Raw genomic sequence first — 26020 nt, 5'->3', positions numbered from 1 at the left:
CAGGCAGCGCTGTCATCGTTTTCGGCTATGGATGACCCTAGACAATATTCAGTGCAATAAGGTAAGAACTAATACTTTTCTCGAGTTCTTACCTAAGAAGGCAGGAAAAGTAAATATAAAAATCGTGCGTGCGTTCTTTGATCGAAAAATCAAATATTTCAAACTTAACAGTTGTAATTTTAGTTCTAGGATTTATTAGTTCTATTTCACATTTTGAAATCTTTGAAAGTACATTGGGAAGTCAAATCAGCTGTGGTAAAATAACTATTCCTTGGATATGCAGAATTTATTTTCTCCCCTAAAATAAAAATGTGTTAAAAGCAACTAAGATTGAAAAGTTGAGGTGGTTAATTAACAAAAACGAAATTTGATTTTACAATAACGAAGTAGACAGTTTAGAATTAATAAATAGTAAAGCTTTAATCAAAATATTATAATTTTTTAAACCAAACACATTTTTTGATCTCCTGCATCTCATTTTACCATAGCTGATTTAATTTCCCAATGTATATTCAAAGATTTCAAACTGAGTAAACTAGAAGTACAGTTAAATGATTCGGTTATGATTTAAATCTGTATTGCAAGATTAGAATACCACTGGTGGCACGTGGATAGTAATAGAAAAAAAACCTTCAACATTATTTAACTGTCATCGAATCTACATTACGACTTATGGACTATTTTATTAAATGGCGGTATCATGACTTTAAGAATTATTCCGATTTTCAAGAGAGAAAAAAATTAACTGTCCAACTTTATCCCTGGAATTTTTTTTCCGAAGGTCAAACAAATAGTTATGGTTCGCCCCTGTAGTTAGATATTTTTTATATCGGATCTATTATGGGTTTATTATATTTTAATTAAATCTGCTGTCAATAATTTTAGTATTATTCCTCTTTCATACTGGAATTTTTTTTTTTCATTTTTCTCACAGGATTTTATTTCACAGATTCCTCTTCCATACTAGGAGTTTCAAAATACCATGCACACCAGATTTGGGTTCCTACTTCAAACTGTCAACATTTATCATGCTTTTTTTATGGTTCGAGAAACCAGTTGGAGACGTCAAAGGGTCTCCCCAAACCAGCCTCTCCAGATCTGGTACACCACGCAGCTGCTGGGCAGGTGCATCCTGAACACACCTCACCCGAAGTACCCGGGAACCCCTGCTAAATCACCAAACATAGCGCACCACTTAGGATGACCTATGGCAAAGGTGTTGACTATCCAATAAATGGTTCCCAGGGCAGCGCATAGGGCGGCGGTACCCAAAACCTGCCTCCCTAATGTATAGAAATTTGATTTATATCAAAGGTTATAAATCAAATTTCTATTACAATTTCATTTTCAACTGTATCTTCGGTTTTTAAGAAAAGTAATTATATGTCTCCAATAATAAACTATTTATTTACATTCAATTCTTTGAGAGCCATATGTGCCCATCAGCCATAAAATTTGTATCCGTTGAACACATTCAAAACATACTTCCTTACATTCGATTTTGCATCGTAAGAAATGTTTGTAGCTTATGAAAATAAATCTTATTCGATTGGCAACAAAACAATGAGATGAGGGCTCTTGCTTTCGTTTCCTAAAGAGCAGTCATTTAAAATAATAACAAAGCTACTATGTACTGTGTAAATCTTCCGCGCTCTGTTCGTGCAGTTTCATGCGTGTTTTATATATTATTGTGAAAAACACTTGTTTAGCTTTATGGAAAATATAATAAAACTTCAAGTATATTATCATATTTCTTTAAAATATATTTTCAGAAAAATGGCAGTTAAAGTGGAAGAAATTAAAGACCAACCTTTTGGGAGAAGAATGAATGAATTCAATATTTATCATCAACCAGCCAAATAAAATAAAAGATTTTTTTTAACAATTAAACATTTATTTATTTATCAGACATAGGTGATTACAATAACAATACATAATGTGTAGGTATATTCCTTAAAATAATTATTATTATCACAATTGATGCCTGAGATTTTATTAGTATTATTCGAAAGTTGATATTAATTATAATACATAGCCAATATCTAAGAACTAAATCTAAACTACATACATACTTATAATTTGGTCACAAACCTGTAAAATAACTATCTACATAGAAACTATATCCATTAGAAAATCATCACAGCACCTGGAATATCTGCAAAGTGACTCCATTATAAAACATAACCTCACATTGGAATCTACCATAATTTGTTCTAAAATCAATATTACTCAGTGTTGCCACAGAAATGAAAATTATTTGTAGGTACCGTTTTAATAAATTCTCAGACTTTCCGGAAAGTATAAACTGGTACCGGCGAGAGCTTATACGGAAGTCATTGATGAACGTCCTCTTCCTTCTCATGCTTCTTGTTTGAAAATGACGACGTTACATACAATCTCTCGTTTGGACTAGTATATTACGTGTATGCAGATTTTTTTATCACTTTTTCGCATACAACGATTGCTTTTATTGACTTTTCACGTTGAAAAGGTTAAGAAAGTGTCACTTTTTAAATAATACTGGCGCAATGATGAAATCTACAACAATTAAAATAATACTCAGTTGCACTTAGTAACCCTATGGCCGCGATCGTAACAATAGTTGATACTGTAAGAAATCAGCATTGATATGCGGCCAGATCAACTCTTGATAGGGCAGCTGCTGATAACACACCCTATTGAAAACCAGAGCTAGTTAACGGGGCCTAGTTAATGGGTTAAAAAGCCGGGATCATTCGTTCTTATTAACAATAAAAAATAATTTGTATCTTTGTGTAACCTGCATTCCTTGCTTTCAAGATAATTTAATTAACCTTTCTTGAAGGTTAGTATATATATTTATGTATTTAATTAATTTCAGTATGGCTGTTGGTAACCCAAGACTTAAAAATCAATTTATGCAATTTTGTACTTCCAAGTTTTTCCGCAGCATATACATATGTACAGAAATTTCTAATACACATTCTGGTAAAAACATGTTCATGTTTTATCATTTATTTCACAAAATACACCAGGGCTGTCCGAACTGAAAACCTTTAAAACTTAACACAGCATCAAAATAATGTTTCTTGGCTAGCAAATCTTGAACAGCTTTGTTTTACACTATCAGTCAATAGAGCACATTTTTACAAGTTGGGGCACGTAAAGCGTAGTCCGCCTCATTAATAGAAAAGCTTCAATATCAATACAATATGTACATCACAATCTATATGATATTAACAACGCTGGCCTTTTCAGCGGAATCCATCTTACCACGCCGCTTGTTTTGTCACAATGTATTTGTTTTAGTGAAAGTTCATGAATCATAATATATACAATATCTGCATCTGGGGAGACGCTGATGGATCATAAATGCGACAGCCACGGTTAATATTTTGAGTTTTGAAACCTTGTGAACAGAGATGTGCACCCCGGAATATCCCTGACTTAATATAAATTCCCCAAATTCGAGAATGAATTTATTTATTAACCTGTTAACCGGGCGGGACGTATAAATACGTCAAACGTAAACAGTATCGGGTACGGGTAGGTCTTATGAATACGTCCTTGAAATATATGTTGCGCCCTGGAACGAGCGGGACGTATATTTCCGAGCATATCACACGGAAATTGAGTTTTTAATTTTTACATATTTTAATTTTTTAATCTCAATGTTTCTCTTTTATCTGTGTGCTTTTGTTTATTGTTCTGTAATTATAACCTTTTTTTTATATTTTTTGTAATCTTTATAATTGTTTGTAGTTTCTATTTTATTAATTCAATGTTTTCATTTTTATAATGCATAAATGAAAAAAAAAAATAATTTGAAATTACATGTCCTCTGGGTGTGACGTACTGATACGTCCTAGTGAAGGAGTTCGCGCCCGTTATATGCTGCGTAATTCAAAACGGAATTCCCCGGTTAACAGGTTAAGAAAGTTATTCTGAATGGGGTTGTTTTTATTTTTTTTAATGTACATATTATATTTAACGAGTTTATAATGACAGTAAAATTAGTTTTTCAATATCTCCAAAAATTATTAGTTTTCAACGTGAACTTGTGTCTCGTGACATCAGACAAGAAACAATTTGGTACAATTCAATATTCGAATGGCAGTGATGCAGCACCGCCACGCATGCATACGCGCTTTTCGGCTGGCCGCAATATCGGCATTTTGACGGTTTATATCTTAAGCACTCACTTCAGACCTCAGCATGCTCTAATTAATATGATACAAATATAAAAAACATGATTTTTTTTTGGAGGAGACAACCTCAAGGGAATTTCACCATTTAGATGAAAATTACCTTCTCGGAATTATTTATCCATCACTACTAGTGAACATGTTCCAAGCATCTGATTTTGAAAAGGACAGATTAAGTTAGATTTTTTGCACGTTTTTGGCCCCTGTTGAGAAATGCAGGGCTTTATTATGAATCATGGCATTACAATGCAAATTCCTATATATCATTCTTTGTATTCAAATAATCCTCATTCTCGTCCTCTTCATCGTCGAGTTCGGCAATCTTGGCGGTCTTTTGCGAGTCGAGGCAGACTTCCGCATCGTTGAGGATGGTTGCCACGGTCTTGACCAGTCTGTCCTTGAACTCCTCGACGATGCTGTGGTCCGAGGGTCTGCGTAGCTGGCCGCGGTGGTTGCGGTCGTATTCGTCGTGGTCGTCCATGGCCGAGCGATGCTCCTCGCCCAGGAATCCTCTGTTCTCGATGTAATACTCAATGACTGACCACAGCATGGAGTGGAATTCCAGGAGCAGATTAGCTTGTCTAAAAAAAAGAAAGTGTCAGAATAAGAGGTCGGATGGAAAATAAGCCAAAGGTAGTAAGATTAATTATTATTAAGACTAATTCAATAAATATTTTTTTCAATTCAATGTGATATCTATATAATGCCAATGTATTTCTTGCATCGCTGATACAATATATTCATGTTTCAGGAATGAAGTTTGATAATAATATAACGGGTTTTTATTTTTTAACAATGTTTGAAAACTGTGACATCAAAGTCGGAAAATCTTTTACGAACTTCTTGAGCTAAAACAGGTATGTAAAGGAAGTGAAAATTGACATAAAATTATGTAAAATTCTTCATTCAATTCTACATCTGGTCGAAGTATGGATGAACTTTAACTCTTGGGAGTGCCGATTAAAAAATTTTACCGTCCTGATTCTATTTTCGTAACAACTTATTTGTTTTTTTGCAAAAATATGTTTTCTAAATTTTACCGTCTTACTAGTGTTCACATATTTATAAAAATAATATAATATAATCTACCGTAAGTAGTTTCCCTGGAATAGTTAAGAGAAATGAATTTATTGATTGTGCCATTTGGACATGGCGGCACTCGAGAAGTTAAAACATCCATAGATTACAGTTTACTAAATAGAGTACTTACTCGGGCGTGCACTGCAGTTTCATTCTTTTATTGTCAATGTCAAACACAACGATTTCTTTATTCTGGAACACTTTTCTCACCTAAAAATTAAACAAACATTATTAGTTCAAATTAATTAATTCATTAATATTTTATTTACAACCTTGAGACATTTGTCAAAATACATTATCTTTCATTGTCCATGAATACTGTTAACTATTCTATATTATTGTCTCTAGAGCTACCTTAAAAACCTAATAAACACCACTGTTAGTCATTTTAAAATACATATTAATGTTAACATTATTATAGACAGCCCTGATTAACTTAATCTTACTGCCTGTGTTTTGGCCGTACCGGATAGGAAACTCCACAAAGACATCTATCTACGTAGTAGGAAGGTACATAAACAAAAGACTATTACAAATTAAGCATAATATCATTCAAAATGTTTTAACTGTTACAACTTTTTTTTTACTTGGGACTAAGGCTAGCAAAATACATAATTGATTCATTGAATAATATTTGTATGAAGTTACCGATATTATTACTGATATTCAACTGTTGACATTGGACTGTTATTTTCAACGGCTAGTTATCTTTGATATAGTAATATTGTGTAGACTAAAAGGTCAGGTAAGGTCTTACGTTTTGGCTAAACAGGAACACGGTGATGGGCTGTAGCACCGAAGTGTCCCTGACTAGAAGGCCCCGCCTCTCCTTGGAATGGACGGCACCGCAGTACAGGAGGGCACCCGAGTCAAAGTGCTTGTGGATACTGGCATTTACACTGGAAGATGATATGAATGCATGCTGGCCTTGACTGGAAAATAATGAAGAACAATTTTTATTTTATTGCCTTTTAGGGTGGAAAAAAAAGATTTATTACAGTTTGAGGCATTTATTAAGGATAGGTATATAAGAAACTAAACTAAAAGACATTCAAATAAATCGCTCAAGTATTTTTATGTGAAAACACAGAAAAAGGGGAATTTCATAATTTTCAAGTGTTATTCTGGTATTTTTAAATAAGAAAGTAATAGATATTATACATTCTAAATAAGTTTTCGGGGAGTTAGGTACTGTGGGGTCGCGATCTATTTATTTTTCTATGATTTTGACAAGGAACTTCATGTACGATAAACAGGTTAATATCATGAATATTGAATATCACCCTAGAATATTGATTATTGGGCATAGGTGTACGATATTTAGTGAAAATAAATAAGAATTATGATAGAAAAATGTATGCATGATAAGGATGCAGAGCTGTATTTAAGATTTTCGGCTTTTTGTAGCTTAAATCTGCAAAGAAAAAACTTGCAAGTGAATTTTCCCGCCACTATGGAGGGACGTTAACCTAAAAATTCACTTACTCTGAGTAAACTTCTTTCGTTTTGGCCAGCTTCCCCTTGGTCTTGAGCGTGTACTTGATTTGTAGCATGGTGTTGAGTCCCGACAGCAGCACCCCCTTGACCAGCTCATCCACGTTGGAGTACATGTCCTCGTCCCCGAACATTGCGTTCCGATCCGCGATATGTTGAGGCAGCATGCGGCACTGCTGTAAGTGTTCCACGCAAATTTTACGCAGGTCTGAAAAATATATTTGAGGAATCTATTGTATCTGTGCAATATTAAAATAACTAATTCTGGTATAAATGTATCAAATCATAACTGATGTTTCCGGCTTTGCCGGTTTTTTAATAACAGATGTAGACAGTAATTTTGAACAAAGTTTGCAAAATTGTTGTATAATGACCTAATACCTCCAGGGGTTAGAATAACCTTATCCAATTAGATATTTCAAGGACCCAATCATGTCTGCTATTGACAAAAAGCGAATAAAATGATAATCTATACTCCTTCAACGGAATCAATCTTCCCAACAAGCCTTACATTGACATGCTAGCTTCCACACATACTAATGCGACCCTGAGTTGGACGGGGCTCCGTCGAAGCCAAAATCCGTTTGCTAGTGATGATACTAATTACCACACAAGCGCCCTTACTTTATGAAGCCAATGGGACTACGGCATTCCCAATTGGGGTATAATGTGAGGTTGAGAATAAGAAGAGGTTGGGCGGGTTATTCAAACCTGGATACCAAACACCGTTAAAGACATTTAATATTGATCCTGAACGACAGTCCATAAAACTAATGCCTACTCGTATATATCTCTGTGGATTGTTTTAATTTTTTTGTATTTCTTCTGCAGATTGGGCAGTCCTGCATCAGTGCGGGGTGAGAGTCCGCTTGCTAGTAGCTAGGGCGGCTGATCCTACTGCTGAATTCAAGGTGAGTCTTCGCCCTTACATACTCCTATAACTCGACGGCCTACGTGCTTTAAATATTCAAAAAATAAACACAAATCAAATTCAATAATGTTATCATATTAAGTTCTGCAATTATTTTATTTTTAATTTACATTAGGCACTAAATTTAATTTACTTCCCTGTTCCCTAAAATTCGTCTTAAAACAATCACTAGCATAATAATAACTAAAACTAAATAATATTAAAAAAGGTTCTTCTTGTTTTGAAGGTCATGTGTGCAAAATTTTATCAATCTTGGAATAAAAATGTAAAAATGATTTGTATTTAATAAAAAAGCCACGCCGCCACAGACACTGTTCTTTATTTACACCGTGTTATGTTTTTCAAAATTTGATGGAAAATATTGCAATTCTATTTATGAGAAATTTGAGGATTGAACAGTTCTACGGTTTTCTCGAAATAAAAAAAAAATATTTTCACATAAATATAGTTTTTAGTGAAATGTGAAACCAATGAAAAGGAACATTCCCAAAAAAGGTGGCTTGAAGGGTTTTACCATAACACAGTCGATACGTATGTATAGATAATGCAGGGTACAAGCAGCCTACATGAGATCTCTAAAAGGAGTGGCAGGATTTACAAAATGGGATTGAATAAGAATCCGAAAGGGCTTTAATATTGAACCTCTGCTATAGAAAAGCCATAATTTAGGTGACTTTGTATTAAGAATTCCAGAAGATCGACTTCCACTGAAAATTTTGAGAGCAATTCTACAGGAAATAAATTCAGTGAGTTACTGCAGGCAAAGTTGGGAGAAACAACTACACAGGGCTCCTAAAAGCGCCTTGTCAGTGTGATTGGTCCCCGGACGAATAGGACACGGGGAGAAAAATTTACCATAAACAGAGTTCATTCTCTCCCTCCTGGCACGTATCTTCCTGCAGAAGAAGTCGGCCTCTCTCCACCCCTTCTTCTCCCTGATCTCCTGGTACTTCTGGGAGAGCCAGTAGAGGGCTAGGTGGTCGGAGGTGGGGTGGTGCTCCTCTTTGGTCCTCCGCACCGCTGTAAACAGAGATTATTCAATTAAACACCGCAACATGGTGTGCATCACTTTAGTTCGTAACAATTCAACAATCGGTTTTTGTCAGGGCGGTCATATATTATAACTGGAGTTTAATAAATACACATCAAAAGAACACTCCCAATTTCTTTCTCCCTCGGTAGACGTTTAACTCATTAAACAGAATCCGTTGCAGCAAATATTGAAGAATAGTTATAATACCTCCAACTTGAAGGGGTGACTTGATTGAGACTTCCAAATTTTATCTAGACATTGTTGCCCTAGCATCTATGAAACCTTCTCCACTAACGAAAACATATCTTTTTATTTTTCTGTGTCTCCTACTATATCATATGAGGTTTAGATTTATTAATATCGTCTTCTTTACAATTAATTCCAAATTCACGTAATTCGAAATATATTTTTGTCCGCGCACGAAAGTTTTTAGTTGTAATCATAAAAAATTCGATTTATGCGAAAATAAATAATAAAATTTCGTAATCTGAATCTAAAAGACAGCCGTGGCGGTAAAACACCGAGAAATGTATTTTTACGTGGTTATATATCGTCCTGATTAGTATTATTATTTTGTAAATCTCAATCGATTTACACTGGAATGTCATATTTTTTTCCAATTTATTTCGAATATCTGAGTTTGAAGGGCCGGCCGCGACGGAAATCGGCAGCGTAATCTCGATTTACTCAGAAACATATTATATTTTTACAAATTTTCTTCGAATATCCGAATTTAAAGGGCCAACCGTGACAGTAATCGGTGGCACAAATTTGATTTCCGCGAAAATGTGTGGTATTTTTACGAATTTACTTTGAATAACTGAACTTGAAGGGCCGACAGCGGCGGTAATCTGCTGCGAAAATTCGATTTACACGGGAATAATTCGTATTATTACGAATTTACTCCAAAGATACTAACCGAATTTGAAAGGGCGGCCGCGGAACTCCATTTTCGGCGTCATATTTTTTTTTCTTCATAAAATTTCGAATTAACGAGGTTCTACTGTACTACTAGCTGTGACTCAGTCTGTCTGTGCAGATAGAGAAACAATAGCGCGTTTTTCTTTTACGTCCAACAGATGGCGCTGCTTACTTTTTAAAGGATGTTTTTACCTGTCACAGGTGTCATCGATATAATAAAGGTATATAAAAACAGACGCGTATTCGAATGCAACGTTGTGTCAAAATATCAAAACAATTGGTGAAGAACTTTCGGAGATTTAAGATTTTGAGCAAAAGAACATTTACATTTTTATTTATATAGATAGTTAGATAGATGTATTTTACTTCAGTTTTATTAAATTTCTAGGCTTTCTTGACGGACCATAGTTTAAAATAATGTGTACATACAAGCAATCTCCTCTGAGCTGCAAGAGAACAGGTCTATGTTGTTGGACAGGATGGTGGATAGGTCGATGACCGGGCTGGCCACCTTGAAGATGGTGGCGTGGACCAGGGCCTTGGAGATCTTGGGGTGGGTGGTGAAGGGGGCTATCCTCCTGCCCAGGGCCGTGAGCTGCTCTTTCTCATCCAGAGCACCTGTAATAAACATTATATTCAGTACAAGTAATAATAACTAGTGCTGGGCGTTGATGACAAATCGACAAAACACCAATTACACAAACTACGGATTGCTAGTCGAGAGCCTTGCCCCTACACCATGTAGGAAGTCAGTAGCCAGATACTTCCCCACCTTCCTCTTCCTCATCTCCTTCCCCTCTCCCTACTTTCAGTCTCACAACATACCCCAATCGTGAATGCCATAGTCTCACTGGTTCCAGAAAGTTGGGACTCTTGTGCGGTTTTTGCATTTAAAAAAATAATAATTCAAATCTGGTCACCAAACACGGCTAAAGCCATTTCAAGCAATGTTTCGATTCTGAATGGTGGTCTTCCAGGGTTGAGGTCAAGGTCTTTCCAGGGCGATACTGAAAGTATCTGCCACTCTAGAATGTTCAGCAAATGTTCTGTTGAATAAACAAATTGCGAAATAAAACAAATTAATCAAATAAAATTAGTTTGCGCACGGCGGGATTTGAACACGCTAAGGATCATAACCACTCAACCACTGAGGCGAATGTTAGAAATCGTTGGTTTTTCAAATAACATTCTCAACTTATTCGAAGAATACCTCCAAGAAATAAAACAAGTAACAAAATTTGAAAGTTCAGAGTATCGGAACCAATTTAAAACAAGCTGGAATGTTCAACGATCGTTATTGGGCCAAATATATTTATTTATTATTTACATAAGTGACGGATCTTTTGTCAAGGAATGTGACATAGCACAACTGGTCTATGGCCCGAGTGCTTACGGAAGCTATGAAGACTGTCTCGCTATCAACAATACGTGTCCCAACTTACCCATATTGATCAGATCGCTGACTGCAATGCCTATGGCCTCAGCGCTGGGAGCCTGAGGGAATTGGCCGAGGAAATCCGCAGCCTTCTCGTTCACGCTGTAGGTCTTGCAGTCCATCACTGTCTTCTCAAGCGGGACACTGGAAGTACCAAATATGTTATAACGTCATATTATTGCATGATAAATAAGAAAGTATTCTAATCTGTGAATGTAGACATTTAAAACAACACAAGTAAGAGAATGTCCATAGATAAGAAATGTTCCCTTCATCGGTTAATTGCCATATAGCACATCTGTGCTGAACCAAGTGACTCCCGATGCCGTCGACCCTACTTTGACCTCAAGTCACTAAAGGTTAAGTAAAGGAAGTAAAGGAAGTTTAATACATTACATTCATCATTTATTCATTATCACTCTTACATATTATTTGTATTTAATATCAAATGTACGTACGTACGTGTGTGTATGTATGTATGTATGTATGCGTATGTATGTATACAACTATGTATATGTATGTGTGTATGTATGTATTTATATGTGTATATGCATGTGTATGTATATATATATGTATGTATGTGTTTATACGTGTATATATATACATTTTCTCTTATTATTTCCTTGTTTTTAACATTTCTTTGTTTTAACCTTTCTTTGTTTTCTTTGTTTGTTTATTGCTTTTTAACCTTCTTTATCTTTATTGCATGATGTGAACATTGGTTATTGGGTTGTAACCTAATTCTTTTACTTATTTTTTCTCTCTCTCTATGCATGTTATGTTATAAACCTGTTAATGTTCCTAATAAAATAAAATAAAAAAGGAGAAGACGTTCTGAGGGGTGGCTAGAAATCTGGGAGTCAGGGTATCCAGGAGAGATGGACGTATGAACCCACTCCGAGGTGTTAGGCGATGGGTCGAGACCGGAGACGTCGAAGGGTCTCCCTCAATGCATTTGGGGCAACCCTGCTAATTCACTAAACGTAGTGCACTACTTGGGGTAACCTATGGCAGAGGTTTTGGTTATCCAATGAAAGGTTCCCGGGGTGACAGTACCCATACCCGCCTCCCAAATTGCAAGAAAAATTTAACTTGTATATTAGTTTGAAATAAAAACACTTTTGTTCGAGATCAAGAACTGAAATACGTTCCCTGAGATGGATGTGTTGTAAAACCATGTTTGACGGCGTTACAAGCGTTGAAGATCTGGAATGAATGCGAGGGAGGCTTAAATGGTTTCAACATGTACAGCGGTTGAATGGAGAAAAGAGTGTAAGGAGAATATATGAAGCAAAACTAAATGATAGAAGAAGAAATCGTAGTTAACTTGAGTAGGGTCATGTCCAGAGTCAGGAATCGTAACAGTATTACATGAGATGATGCATGAATGTGAATGAAGCAAGGGGTGTGTTCCAAGGCTGGTTGTGTGGTTGGTTAGTTAATACTTGTATGTAATTACCGTAATATCTCAGGGATGGGATTCTCAACGAAGGACTCCTGCTTGCTCTTGGTGTAGAGGTGGAAGCACTCCCCCGGCTTCACTCGGCCGGCTCTGCCCCTGCGCTGGGCCACACTCGCCTTCGATATCCAATCGTTGTCCAACGAGGAGATGCCTGGCACAAATAAATACACATTAGGATAACTCAAACCTTGGGATGATGGCATGGCAAGTTTGATAGAAGATAGCACCATTAGTTAGATTCAATCAAATTTGGTTAAATGTCAAAAAATCTTGTCAAAGACCTTCAAAAGAAGTGAAATATTGTAAATTATGGCGGAAAATTAAAAAAATTATCAAATAATGTTAAACTTGATATAAGTATGGCTGAAAATTAACTAAAATGATCTGATATTGTCAAATTTGCTCAAATATCTTTAGATATGCTCAAATTATGTAAAATATTGTCAATTTTGGTAAATTTCTGTGAAATCTTGTCAAATACAGTAGAACCCCGTTAATTCGAACCCCGATAATTTAAAAATCGCATAATTCGAAATTTTGGTCAAAAAAATATCCCGGGAAAATATTTTCGTACAATTTTTTTTTTTATTCAAAAAAATCTACTAATGCCAAATAAATCATAAAATTTTGTATATCTAAATCTGAAAGACAGCCGTGGCGGTAAAATGACGAAAAATATATTTTTACATGGTTATTTATACATTGTCTTAATTAGTATTATTATTTTTAAATCTGAATCGATTTACACTGGAATGTCATATTTTTTCGAATTTATTTATTTTAGGCAGAAATGTGAAGTATTTTTACAAATTTACTTTGAATAACTGAACTTGAAGGGCAATCTGCTGCAAAAATTCGAATTATACTGGATTTTTACAATAATTCATATTATTACTAATTTTCTCCAAAGATACAAGCCGAATTTGAAGGGGCAGCCGAGGAACCCGGTTTTCGCCATTTTTTTTTTCATAAAATTTCGAATTACGTGGGAATTTGTTAATTCGAAATTTGATGTCCCGTGGATTTCGAATTAAAGAGGTGCTACTGTAATGCAAAAACAGCTCTAAAATCGTCAAAAAGCGTTAATTTTGGTGGTCTGATATTGTTAAATTTGGGAAAAATTTGATGAAAAATTTTCTCAAAATGAGTTAAATTTGGTCAGCACTTGTTTTTCATGCAGTTGGCTATCTTCCATCATATATGCCTTCTTGCCCAGCCATCCCAGTTTAATCAATTTTTGTTTTGCAAATAGAGCTTTAAAGAAAATGGAAATCATTCATTTAGTTTGGATTCTATGACATTAGAAATATTAGTAATTTGAACTTACCCTTTTTGTCCATTAGTCTATGCTCCTTGTGCACTCCGGAGTCTATGACGTAAGATACATCGTTTATGGTAATACTTGTCTCTGCTATATTAGTTGCCAGGATGATTTTACGGACTCCCTCCGGTGGCTTTGTGAATATTTTCTTCTGATCTTCATTCGATAATCTTGAATAGATAAAATAAAACAATATTACAAAATTATATTTATTATATTCTTGATCTTCAAATTAAAATTAATACAAAGGGGATGAAACCGGATGATGCATTGTGGCCATAGCCAATAGAAACAAAGAGGCTTAAAGTAGTGGGGAAAGGTAGGAGATGGGGAAGAGGAAAGTTGGAAAGTAAGGAAATTTATGTTTAAATGAAACAGTACTACTTTGTTAGAACTACTAATATATTTTATTAACGCCGATCGGTTTCGGAACAATCGTTCCTTCCTCAGAGCAAACATATAATTTATATATTTGGTGTGAAGTCAGAGCTCCGCTGTGCGTAAATGCGAGCAGAAGTACACTAGAACTATAAAATAAAACCGATAATTCAAAAAACGCGTAATTCGAAAATTTCCGCAAAAAAATATACATTTATACAAAATGGTTTTTTAATTTGGGATTCGTTAATTCGTAATTTGAAATTTATTTTTGTATGCGCACGAAAATCATAAAATTTTGTAAATCTGAATCTAAAAAAAAGCCATGGTGGTAAAACGCTAAAAATGTATTTTTACGTGTTTATACATCGTCCTAATTAGTATTATTATTTTGTAAATCTCAATCGATTTAAACTGGAATGTCATATTGTTTCCAATTTATTTCGAATATCCGAGTTTGAAGGGCTGAGAAAATACATGTTACGCGGAAATATGTCGTAGTTTTACGAATTTACACCAAATATCTGAATTTAAGGGGTCGGCCGTGACGAAACTCAGCCTCGAAATTTCGATTTACGCGTAAATATATCGCATTTTTATGAATTTGTTTAAAATTTCTGAATTTAAAGAGCCGGCCGCGACGGTAATCGGCTGCGAAAATAAAGGAATAATTCGTATTAATACGAATTTACTCCTAAGATACTACCCGGATTTGAAAGGGCTTACGAGAAAGTTGATATTCGGCATATTTTTTTTTTTTTTTTTTAATAAAATTTTGAATTACGTGGGAATTTGTTGATTCGAAATTGATTTTTGATTTCCAGTGGATTTCGAATTGTAGTATGTTATTTTATGTATTTGGTGTGTAGATAAAAATAAAGACAGAGGGAGGGTAGAAAGAGGGAGGGTAATGTTTTCTACACGGTGGTAATAATGTAAGCAGGTATGTTTCCTGTGGAGGGTACCTGGAATGCACCGGCAATATGACGTGTTTCCCGCTCTTGGAGAAATGGTACTCAAGGTTGTCCCGCACCTTCCTGATCTCCTGCCAGCCCGGTAGGAAGCACAGTATGGCTCCGTCGGGCTTTGTCTTGTCCACCCACTTTACAACTTCAGTAAACTCATTGGTTTCCACATAGGCTCTGCCCTCTGTAAAAGCAAAGCAATATCTACATAAATAAAAAGCAATATCTGTAAGTGTTTGCCCTATAGACTCAAAAATAATGGACGGATTTAGCTGAAAATTTCAAAGTTTGTTCTTATTAGTGCCAGGAGTGTTTAGAGTGGTTTGAGTGATAGAAGAAATCGGTGACGCCGAAGAAGACTTAACATTATTATTTCTACACTGGAATGAGCACTGGAATGAGATACATAGTCGAATTAAAGTCGATATAGTGTAGTTTTTTTAACAATACATAACAATATGCTGTACAGTTGTGTAGGGTGGAAAAAGTCGGGGACACCCAAGGTAAAATGAAAAACGTATGTGATGAATGACGAAAGATATGTAAGGAGAATGTATGCTTGAATGGTAAAAGAAGTTGGACGCCCAAGAAAGACATGGCATGATCAAGTGAAATAAATAATAATCTAGGATAACTTGAAACTTGTAAATTTGACTGTCCTGAAACGGGAATCCTTCCTAGTTGGACAGTCAAAATCATAAAATGTTATCAATATTATATTATAAAAAAATAAATAAATAAATAAAATACTTATTTATGGTGAAATAAGGTGTATGAGATGAAGAAAGAGAGGGTTTTAGGCTAAGGACTCACGGAGCGATTTTTACCCGCGCCCGCCGCGGTTGCGGGCCCGCAGCCTCTGTAGAATGCAGATATGTATGTAAAAAATTAAAGCACATTTCACGACGCGTTTTACGCCCGCGGCGTGTGCGATTGTTTGCGGGGCCCGCTGCACCCGTGGTCATCTTGTACCGGCGGCGCGGCCGCGGTCCCGCGGCCGCGGCGGGTTGCCCCCGCGCGCTCTGCGATCGGTTGGCGGGCGAGTTAGTGGAACTCAGTCTTGCAACCGCCCGTCTTGCGATAATCAACCGCCAAGATTGCGGGCGATAACCGCGACCGCGGCGGCTGCGTCACCGCAAAAAAGAGCGGTCTCGTGAGTTTTGAAAATAAAACTCCATTCCGCCACCGCAGCGGACGCGGGTAAAAATCACTCCGTGAGTCCTTAGCCTTAAGGAGATTATATAAAGTGGAAGCGAATAGTAGAAGAAGTCGGTGATGCCTGAGGAAGACACGGCGTGATCAAAAACTTATATAAAATGGATGTAAATGGATGTATGTGATGAACTTAGAAAGAAATTTCACAAGAGTCCCAACTGCTCCCAACCGTCTGGAATCAGTGGGACTATGGCATCCCCAATTTGGGTATGTTGTGAAGCTGAAGGTAGTGGGAAGGATATGGGGAAGAGGAATGTGGGGAAGTGCCTAGCTATTCAGATCTGGTCACCTAACACGGCCAAAGCCATTTGAAGCAATGAATATTATGAAATTAAATTTTTAATTAATATTTCAATCATTGAAGATAATATTAACAACTCGCAAATGAAAAAATGTGAAAGAGAAAAATCACAAAAATATTCAGTCGCATTTAGGAATTGAACCCAGGACCTTAGCTTTTCCGGGACTTTGCTCTAGAAATGAAGAAAATGCTGGTAGTTCTTAGTCGAAGTATGATACAATTTCATATGACCGATGTTGATATGGGCGAATTAGCCCCGGCAAAGCTGAGGTCCTTATGTGACTATTATCTTCAATTTTCAAATATTACAATTTTTCACTATAAAAATATTGAATTCAACATTTGACTGTACCTGCATTTTTGCTGTTTTCAAAAGTTCTAGTCAGGTTAAGTTTGTTGCCGAAATCTTCCAGATAATGACTTGTCACTGGAAACGTGAAGCCAGGAATGTCCAGGATGGGGCAGTCGTCGAAGTATCTAGAAAAAACAGTTTTAGTTCATTTTATTTATAAATAAAATCCACACGGGAGGTTGTGAGGGAAATCGTGCTGGCAAATCATTCCACAGCCGAGCTGTTGAAGACAAAATGAAAAGTAGAAGCGACACGCTAACGTGTGTGACAAATGTCAGCCGTGCATAAACGTTGGGCGCTTGTTTGGTGTGTTTCCCGACAGAAGACCAAATGACAGTTCAACTCACCTTTAAAAAATGAAAAAAATTATGAAAAGTGATAAAACAAAAACTAGGCTAGTTTCATCGCTTTCAATGACTTTATCACTTTTAAAAGGTGTGTTGAATTGCATGATGTTGAGTTATCATGGAGCCTTCCTGGCCGTGCACCGCTGATCAATGTTAATTTTTTTTTTATCTGAACATTGCAAAAGAGTCCCAACTTTTTTTTATTTTTTTTTTTTTTTATATTAACTCCACACAGGAGGCCCTGAAGAAAATAATTTCCCTCAGGGCCTATGTCATCTTTCAATCATCAACTGCTCCCAACCGTCTGGAGTCAGTGGGACTATGGCATCCCCAAGTTGGGTATGTTGTGAAGCTGAAGGTAGTGGGAAGGATATAGGGAAGGAGATGGGGAAGAGGAATGTGGGGAAGTGCCTAGCTATTCAGATCTGGTCACCAACATGGCCAAAGCCATTTCAAGAAAGGTTTTAATTCTCATAGTCTCAATACAATGTAGTAAGTGGTGGTCTTACACCAGACCGACACTGGGAGTATCTTTCACTCAGGAACATGCCGCAAATATACTAAGTAACACAAATTAATCAAATAAAATTTACTGGCGGGGATTTGAACCCGCGACCTCCGGATTGCTTGTCGAGAGTCTTACGCCTCGAACATGGAGGCTATTGATAGTTCCTCGGAGCATATTCCATTGAAATACCTTTACAACAAGGACAGCATTCACATCTGACGTCTGTGCTGAAAAGTCTGCAATACATTTGTTAAGAGAGGGGAATCTACCAAACGGATCGGCCATTTCTGCACAGAGTAAAGTTTTGCTTGTTTGGTAGTGTAATTCAGTTGTATGTTTTAATACATACTTGCTGAACAGCTCCACATCTAGCGTAGCGCTCATGACGATGACCTTGAGGCGGGGGTTGAGCACCATGGCCCTCTTGGCCAGCGTCATGACGGCGTCAGAGTCCGCCGACCTTTCGTGTGCCTCATCCAGGATCAGGTGGGAGCAGCCCAGCAGCTGGAAAGAAACAAAAGTCATACATTACAGACATTGAATTTAATCCAAACTTTACAAATTGGGCACAAACAATCTATTAACTAGCTGATGTGCACTCAGGAGTTGCTGGGTGTTATCCTCAGGAGAAAGACATATACCGTCCCAGACTTTTCTGTAGGTCTTCTTAAGATATACAATTCTGTAGTACATTATTTTCATGTATCTCATAAGGTTTAGCCAGCATTAGCGATGTAAGAGCTATAAAATATTTTTTCACGACTTTATTACAAAACATCAACTTTTCTCTATATTCTATAAATATAAACCTTCCAGAAGGAATTCTCTACATGATAATGAAAACCCTATCAAAATCTGGTGCGTAGTTTAGATGAACTAAGCACACAAACAGACAAGTTTTAGACTTTATTTTATACTATTTAGAGATTAATGCATAGAATTTCTTATTATAGAGAATTCTTAACACTTTCAGACCTGAATTAAAATTGGCAGTAGTATAACATATGTAATGCTCGATAACAATAATTGGTTTGTTATTTCAAACTTTTTTTTCAATAATTTAGAAGTTATTGCTAATATCATTTGAAAGAACATTAGGGCGTGTTTCACATAAAATGAAACATCCACTGTATACCAAACATATATGTATGTTGTAATTTTTTTAAATTTGAAAAATACCCTCAAAACCAACATTAAAATAAAAAATCGAGAGAAAAAATTTGGTCGTGATTAAACACAAAAATCACCTTTCAAAATATAAACAATTCTACCGCCTGAACGAATACATAAAAACAAAGAACACGCACAAAAACAGTGAGAAAAAATTCTGAAATCTACGTCTTTACAAATATCACCATCAACAAAAATATAAATCTCCGTGGACACTGAAAAAAGTTTTATAGAAAACCTTTTGTATCCACTTCTAGGAAACACTTACTTGCAAATAGAGTAGTGTATGCATGGAACAAACTTCCACAACATGTCATCGATTCTACTAATATAAACCTTGCAAATAGAGTAGTGGATGCATGGAACAAACTTCCACAACATGTCATCGATTCTACTAATATAAACCTTGCAAATAGAGTAGTGGATGCACGGAACAAACTTCCACAACATGTCATCGATTCTACTAATATAAACCTTGCAAATAGAGTAGTGGATGCACGGAACAAACTTCCACAACATGTCATCGATTCTACTAATATAAACCTTGCAAATAGAGTAGTGGATGCATGGAACAAACTTCCACAACATGTCATAGATTCTACTAATATAAACCTTGCAAATAGAGTAGTGGATGCATGGAACAAACTTCAACAACGTGTCATCGATTCTACTAATATAAACCTTGCAAATAGAGTAGTGGATGCATGGAACAAACTTCAACAACGTGTCATCGATTCTACTAATATAAACCTTGCAAATAGAGTAGTGGATGCATGGAACAAACTTCCACAACATGTCATCGATTCTACTAATATAAACCTTGCAAATAGAGTAGTGGATGCACGGAACAAACTTCCACAACATGTCATCGATTCTACTAATATAAACCTTGCAAATAGAGTAGTGGATGCATGGAACAAACTTCCACAACATGTCATCGATTCTACTAATATAAACCTTGCAAATAGAGTAGTGGATGCATGGAACAAACTTCCACAACATGTCATCGATTCTACTAATATAAACCTTGCAAATAGAGTAGTGGATGCATGGAACAAACTTCCACAACATGTCATCGATTCTACTAATATAAACCTTGCAAATAGAGTAGTGGATGCATGGAACAAACTTCCACAGCATGTCATCGATTCTACTAATATAAACCTTGCAAATAGAGTAGCGGATGTATAGAACAAACTTCCACAACATGTCATCGATTCTACTAATATAAACCAATTTAAATCTCGATTGAATTCTCATTTGGAGAGAAAAAGGATTAACTTATTTTAAATTTAAAAAAACTCAATTACTGTTAAACTTATTGTGAATCAGATATGAGCGCATCAGCAGAATACTGCCTGCTCATTAAATAATAATAAAAAAATATACATACGGTCTGAAAGGGTTAATATGTACATACCATTCCAAGCAGGTGATGTTGTTATTATTGAAATATTGAAGCATCTTTTTTGATTTGTTGCGTGGAGCTTTATATTGTCCTTTTATAATTGTCAATTAATTTTTGTCATTAATGAGATCGACAGTCGAAGTTATATTTACCTCCGGAGACGATGCCAGCCTTCTGAGGAGGGCTCCAGCCGTGCAGTATAGGATGGCTCCACCGGGGGCCCGGGGCAGCTTGGTGGACAGCCGAACTTGATGGCCGATTACGTCGCCTATCTGAGAATACAACATAGTTGTTACAGAGTTATATATATTATGGTGGATTCAGTTAAACAGTTAAATTGTTTAGAATTATGGAAAATTATGGAAATTTAAACAAGAAAACAAAGCCGGACTGTTAATTTATTTTTAAAGGAAGCAGGAAATACAATTAAGCCCGTCGTCCCACTAGCTTGGTATCGGTACCGAATTGACGAAAACCGGAGACCCGGCACAGAAAAATCCCACACTGCAAACCGTAGTGAACTTTACTTTGCAGGATCTCCGGTTTTTGTCGATTCAGTACTGATACCGAACCAGTGGGACGATGACCTTAGATTAATTGAAAACTTTTGTAGAAAAAACTTTCTTCTGTAGAGCTGTTAAACTAAATTCTGAAAAGTAGGGTCCAAAATTGAAATTCAGACACCTTGAATTCGTAAATAGAAATGAAGTTGAAAATAGAAATAAAAAATTTATATTTGATTACTATGTCAAATACAGAAGAAAAAATATTCTAAATTATTGATTTCGGCTTAATAAACCTCCCAGCCAATCTCCTCATATTAGGGAAACACTTTTGGATTGAAGCCAAAAGTCTGCTTCAGTCACGACACTCTTCTGAAGAGTCGTGACGAACATAGCGGCAGAGCTGGGAGGAGAAAAACAAGCACCTCGTTTTAGACCCAACTATTGTACTGCCAGAGTTCTATCTCCCTTGGAAGACTTCACTAAACAGCATCCGGTGCAGTCACAGTCGCAATGCATACAAGATGCACAAATTGGGACTAAAGGATTCTGAATTGTGTGAAAGTAGACCTACCGGAATATGAGTTCCATATTTTGCGAAGGATATGTGTAGATCTAATAAAGAGAGTACAGAGACGATTTACAAAAATACCAAGAGCTTCGAAAGACAGGCTATATGAAGATAGACTCAAGGAACTAAGATTACTAATGTTAAAAAAAAAGTAGAGAAAGGGTTGACTTTTATCTGGATGCCAGGTCAATTATAATCCCTGGCATCCAACGAAACTTCACCATTAACAAAAATATAAATAATCTAGGACAATAAAAAAATAAAAATCAACATAACACTTTTTGCATCCAATCCTAGAAAACACTTCCTTGCAAATAGATGTATGGAACAAACTTCTAGAACAAGCTCGATTGGATTCGTATTTGGACAGAAGAAAGGATTAAACTTATTTTAAAATTTAGAACTCAATTACTGTTTAACTTGTTGTTAAATTAGATATGAGAGTATCAGCAGAATGTTGCCTGCTCATTAAATAATAATAATACAAACAACAGAACACATCGTAGAAGAATGTCCCCTTCTTCAATTTCCTTGATCCAAGTGACTCCCGATGCTGTCGACTGGCTCAATAACGTCCGACTCTGAACTCCACCAATTTTCGAAAGTGAAAATAGACAATTGATAGAAATGAATGAAAAGAAATTACCTCTTCCCTTCGCTCCCCTGCCACGCGGCTCGCCAACGCTAGGGCTGCTACGCGCCGGGGCTGCGACACCAGCACGCAACACTCGGCACCCTTGCCCTCTGCTGCAGCCGCATCCAGCACGTACGAGGGCGTGCGCGTAGACTTGCCGCAGCCGGGCGCGCCGCGGATCACCACGGCGCGATTGCCAGCGATCGTGGCCAATATTTTATCTCTGGAAGAAATAAGGACCGGGTTACGTTGCTGACATTCTCTTTTCGATTCTTAAATGAAAATTTGAAACAGAAAAAGATATGATTGCATCTAGGACCTAAACTAAGGACCTTCGCCTAGTCAGGGCACTGCTTTACCAACTGAGCTAATGGAACCATATTTCCTTCGGTCATATTTAACTCTAGCATACTACGAATAAGAACTACCAACATTATCTTCATTTTCTCACTGCACATTTTTAATTGATTGTACGACTGTGAATGATGACCTGGGTTCAAGTCCTAGATGCGACCGTATCATTTTCTTATTTTTCTTTTCAAATTTTCATCGCTAATATTTTCTTCAAAAATTTAATATTATAATTTAGTCAAAATTTATTCTAAAAATAAACAATCTCTTTTCATTTACATTTACATGGTTGGAGTACATACATTTTTTAATTAATATTTGTGACATTTTTGTAAATTTTAGTGTCATCAGCAAAAATTTGAAACTTCAATTTTTCACACGTTTGTCTACATCAATGATATAAAAAATCTATTTATGTAAAGAAGAATGTCTGTGGCGGTGGCATGAGAGATACTGCGCGGGTGGTGTTTGATTTTTATACAAATCCACAGTTTTATTCCAAGATTAAAAACAAGAAAAAGGTCACAGGCAACGCCGGAGACTTCAGCTATTATATATAAAGAAGAGTGTCTGTGGCGGGCGGGCGGAAACAAGGTGGATGACTAGATGATTTTTATACAAAACTATAGTTTTATACAAAGACTGATGAAATTTTACACACCTCACCTTCAAAATAAGAGGAAGATCACTGTCTACGTCTGATTTTTACAAAATAAACAAGAGAGGTCCGATCAAATAAATGTCGGTTTTTAGAGCCATTTTAGTCCTATGATTAAATTTAGTGAACGAGTAGCTACTCAACAGTTTAATCACAGGTGGTGGAATACTGTCTAAATCTGTTTATATAAAGAAGAGTGTCTGAGACAAGGGGCACGCATGGCGGACGGGTTTGTGGCCGCATGGCAGACGGGCAGGATTTGATTTTTTTACAAATCTACAGTTATATAAAAAAAAACCCTTCAAAACAAGAGGAAGGTCGCTGTCTACATGAGATTTCGCAAAAACTCAAAAACCCAAAACTTTCGCAAAAGCTGGGGACTTCAGTGAGTCACAAATAAATAAATAAAAGTTCTCACTTGCTCAGCGTAATGGGGAGCTTCATCTCTGGATCGGCATTAATAACCCTAGCCAGGAGAAGAGCATTTCTCTTTTCCATCTCAAATTTGTCCTTCTCTTCCGGAGGTACGGAGAAGATGTAATCTCGGTAATCTGTTTGGGAAGCTGCAATAAAGATAATAATTGAATTTGTGTTTATTTTATGGAATATAATATTTTTAAAGATATAGATCTAAGGGCCAGCTGATTCACAGAAACAATTCATCAAATGTGATGCCGGCGTTCAAGTTTTGTGAAACGACTAGCCCTAAGAATCCAAATAATAATATGATTTTAATTAACTCACCGAGACTCATTGTGTGAACATTCTTTGCAGCAATTTCCACTGTAAATAATAAAATAAGTGAAAAACTTTTTTGGAAAAAAAGAAAATAATTGGCATGTTCTTTCGTAGAAAACGTTTTTTGACTTAAATCTCTTCCCACACAAAGGCATCATCCGTTGTCAGCAAGCGCAAGTACCTATTATATTCGATTACGAAATATTTTGACGGATGCTGTTTTGCCAAAGATACTAATTTAAATTTTCAATGAAAAAAACACTGAGAATAAAAAAAAAATATTGATGAGACCTTTCTTATTTCATGTATGATGTTTCTTCAATAAAATATTGGTTCTTTTATGCATGATGTACGCATAGATTTCAAATCACTAAACAAAAGTTGAAAATAAAATTTTTATAATCTATAACATCAAAAACAAAATAAAAATATATTTCTAGATTTGATAGATGGTGCGGGGGGATTTATTGTAGATAATGTTATTTGACCTTTAAGCCCTCGAATTATTACCACAATCAGTTAAAATAAAGATCATTGCAAGCATATTATTTCACATCAAAAACAACCGAAATTAGAATGTTTGAAAATTAATTTAGAATATTTGATAATGAAATTAGAATATTTGATAATGAAATTAGAATGTTTGATAATGAAATTAGAATGTTTGATAATGAAAAAAAATGTATAACTTACGCTCTTCATCCAATTCACTCAGATCAGACGGCATTTCTGAGAGAGGTAAAATATTCTTCTGTAGTTTATTGTGCGCTTCCATCAAAAGTGGTTCTGAAAGACAAAAGCAAATATTGAAAAAATAAATCTTTGTTGTATATGTATTGTGGAGACCATTGTAAGATTCTGTAGAACCTAAAGACTGCAATGGGCTGGTCATGTAGAAAGAATGTCAGACGATAGGATGCCGAAAATTATGACCAAGCAACCCAGAGGCAGACCGAGGAAGAGAATCGGAGCAAGACAGGAAGGACGAGGACTGGAGGTGAATGGCGAGAGAACATTTGCCGGGATGATAATATGGGGAGGCCTAATTAATAAATTGAGAGTAGGTACTCACCAACATTGGCCCTGTAAGTGGTAAGCAGGTCGGTGATTCTCTCCACCTCGTTGTTGTCCAAACTGACCACCAGCGGCCTGTTGAGGTCCCTCTTAATCTCATTGATGTAGTTCTTGTCGTATACGGGGAGACCCTTTTCATCAATGTTCTTCCGCATGAAGAGCCAGTGGAGCACCTTCTCGGCCGCCTTGCGGTGTGATACCTGCTTCGTTACGCCATTCCTAGATAAAATGAAATAGATTAGAATGTTTAGTACTATACTATACTTCTTCTGATTGCATAGATGTACGCGGTGTCCAGAAACTCGTAGTACAAACTGGTGAATCTACATCACACAAAGAACACAACTATTTTTAGTTTCAAAAAAGAATTAAAAGAAAGTGCTCACAGACGCTTGTTTCTTGCCAAGCACAGAAAGAGCATAATTTATTAGTAGTTTTCGCTGGCATTCGTCGGTGCTTTGCCGCGCCGCGCATCATTGCGGACGACGCTACAGGAAGGTCTTTTATTTTTGGTCAAACAATAGTCATGGGTAGCAAGTAGTAAAGAAACTGACCCTTCGATCACCATTTGTTCCGGCCAAGTCATATGGTATGAAGTGTTCCAGTGTCCCAACTGTCCCTTTTTATGTTTCATCCCTTTGCCAACAAAACTGTGAACGGTGGCTTGTTTGTGTGTGATTTCATAGAACTTTTTTCCCAGCATACCAATAAGATTGTTAAGGGTAGACTTTGGTTGGGGGAACAGTAGAAACATCTTGGCTTCATCTGAAAATAAAGATTAATAAACCAGTAACACATGAAGTTGTTTGGAAATATACTTAAGCTCTGGTAAACGAGAAACTTTTTAAGACAATTTCTTGCCCCCTAAGGTATCTTCATCAAGATTTCTTTTTTGAATTAATTACGCCAATAATTTTATTATTATTATTTTCAAAACCATACCTTTTAATGATAGATCACTGTCAAACTCGGTAGATCTGTAAAAA

General features: G+C 36.2%; 1 protein-coding gene across 1 annotated transcript in view; it reads right to left on the bottom strand.

Annotated features, from left to right (window-relative positions):
• Positions 1-1909: 1909 nt before the first annotated feature.
• LOC149411993 (ATP-dependent RNA helicase DHX30-like) overlaps positions 1910-26020 on the bottom strand; it is a 29115-nt gene continuing 5004 nt past the window's right edge. Inside the window, exons 4-23 of the mRNA XM_089646282.1 lie at positions 25977-26011; positions 25589-25799; positions 25033-25253; positions 24654-24746; positions 23967-24005; positions 23641-23785; positions 22226-22436; positions 20658-20777; positions 18277-18431; positions 17073-17197; positions 15205-15388; positions 13868-14031; positions 12538-12691; positions 11086-11222; positions 10073-10261; positions 8545-8709; positions 6750-6966; positions 6022-6196; positions 5395-5474; positions 1910-4765 (exon numbers count right to left, since the gene is read on the bottom strand). Coding sequence (XP_089502408.1) covers positions 4441-4765; positions 5395-5474; positions 6022-6196; positions 6750-6966; positions 8545-8709; positions 10073-10261; positions 11086-11222; positions 12538-12691; positions 13868-14031; positions 15205-15388; positions 17073-17197; positions 18277-18431; positions 20658-20777; positions 22226-22436; positions 23641-23785; positions 23967-24005; positions 24654-24746; positions 25033-25253; positions 25589-25799; positions 25977-26011 — 3145 coding nt within the window. The 3' untranslated portion in view covers positions 1910-4440. The remainder of the gene's footprint in view (positions 4766-5394; positions 5475-6021; positions 6197-6749; positions 6967-8544; positions 8710-10072; positions 10262-11085; positions 11223-12537; positions 12692-13867; positions 14032-15204; positions 15389-17072; positions 17198-18276; positions 18432-20657; positions 20778-22225; positions 22437-23640; positions 23786-23966; positions 24006-24653; positions 24747-25032; positions 25254-25588; positions 25800-25976; positions 26012-26020) is intronic.

The sequence above is a fragment of the Hesperophylax consimilis genome, chromosome 24, assembly GCF_061612785.1.
Source record: "Hesperophylax consimilis isolate HC1 chromosome 24, BYU_Hcon_1.0, whole genome shotgun sequence".
NCBI lineage: Eukaryota > Metazoa > Arthropoda > Insecta > Trichoptera > Limnephilidae > Hesperophylax > Hesperophylax consimilis.
This window is presented reverse-complemented; position numbering and strand designations above follow the sequence as displayed.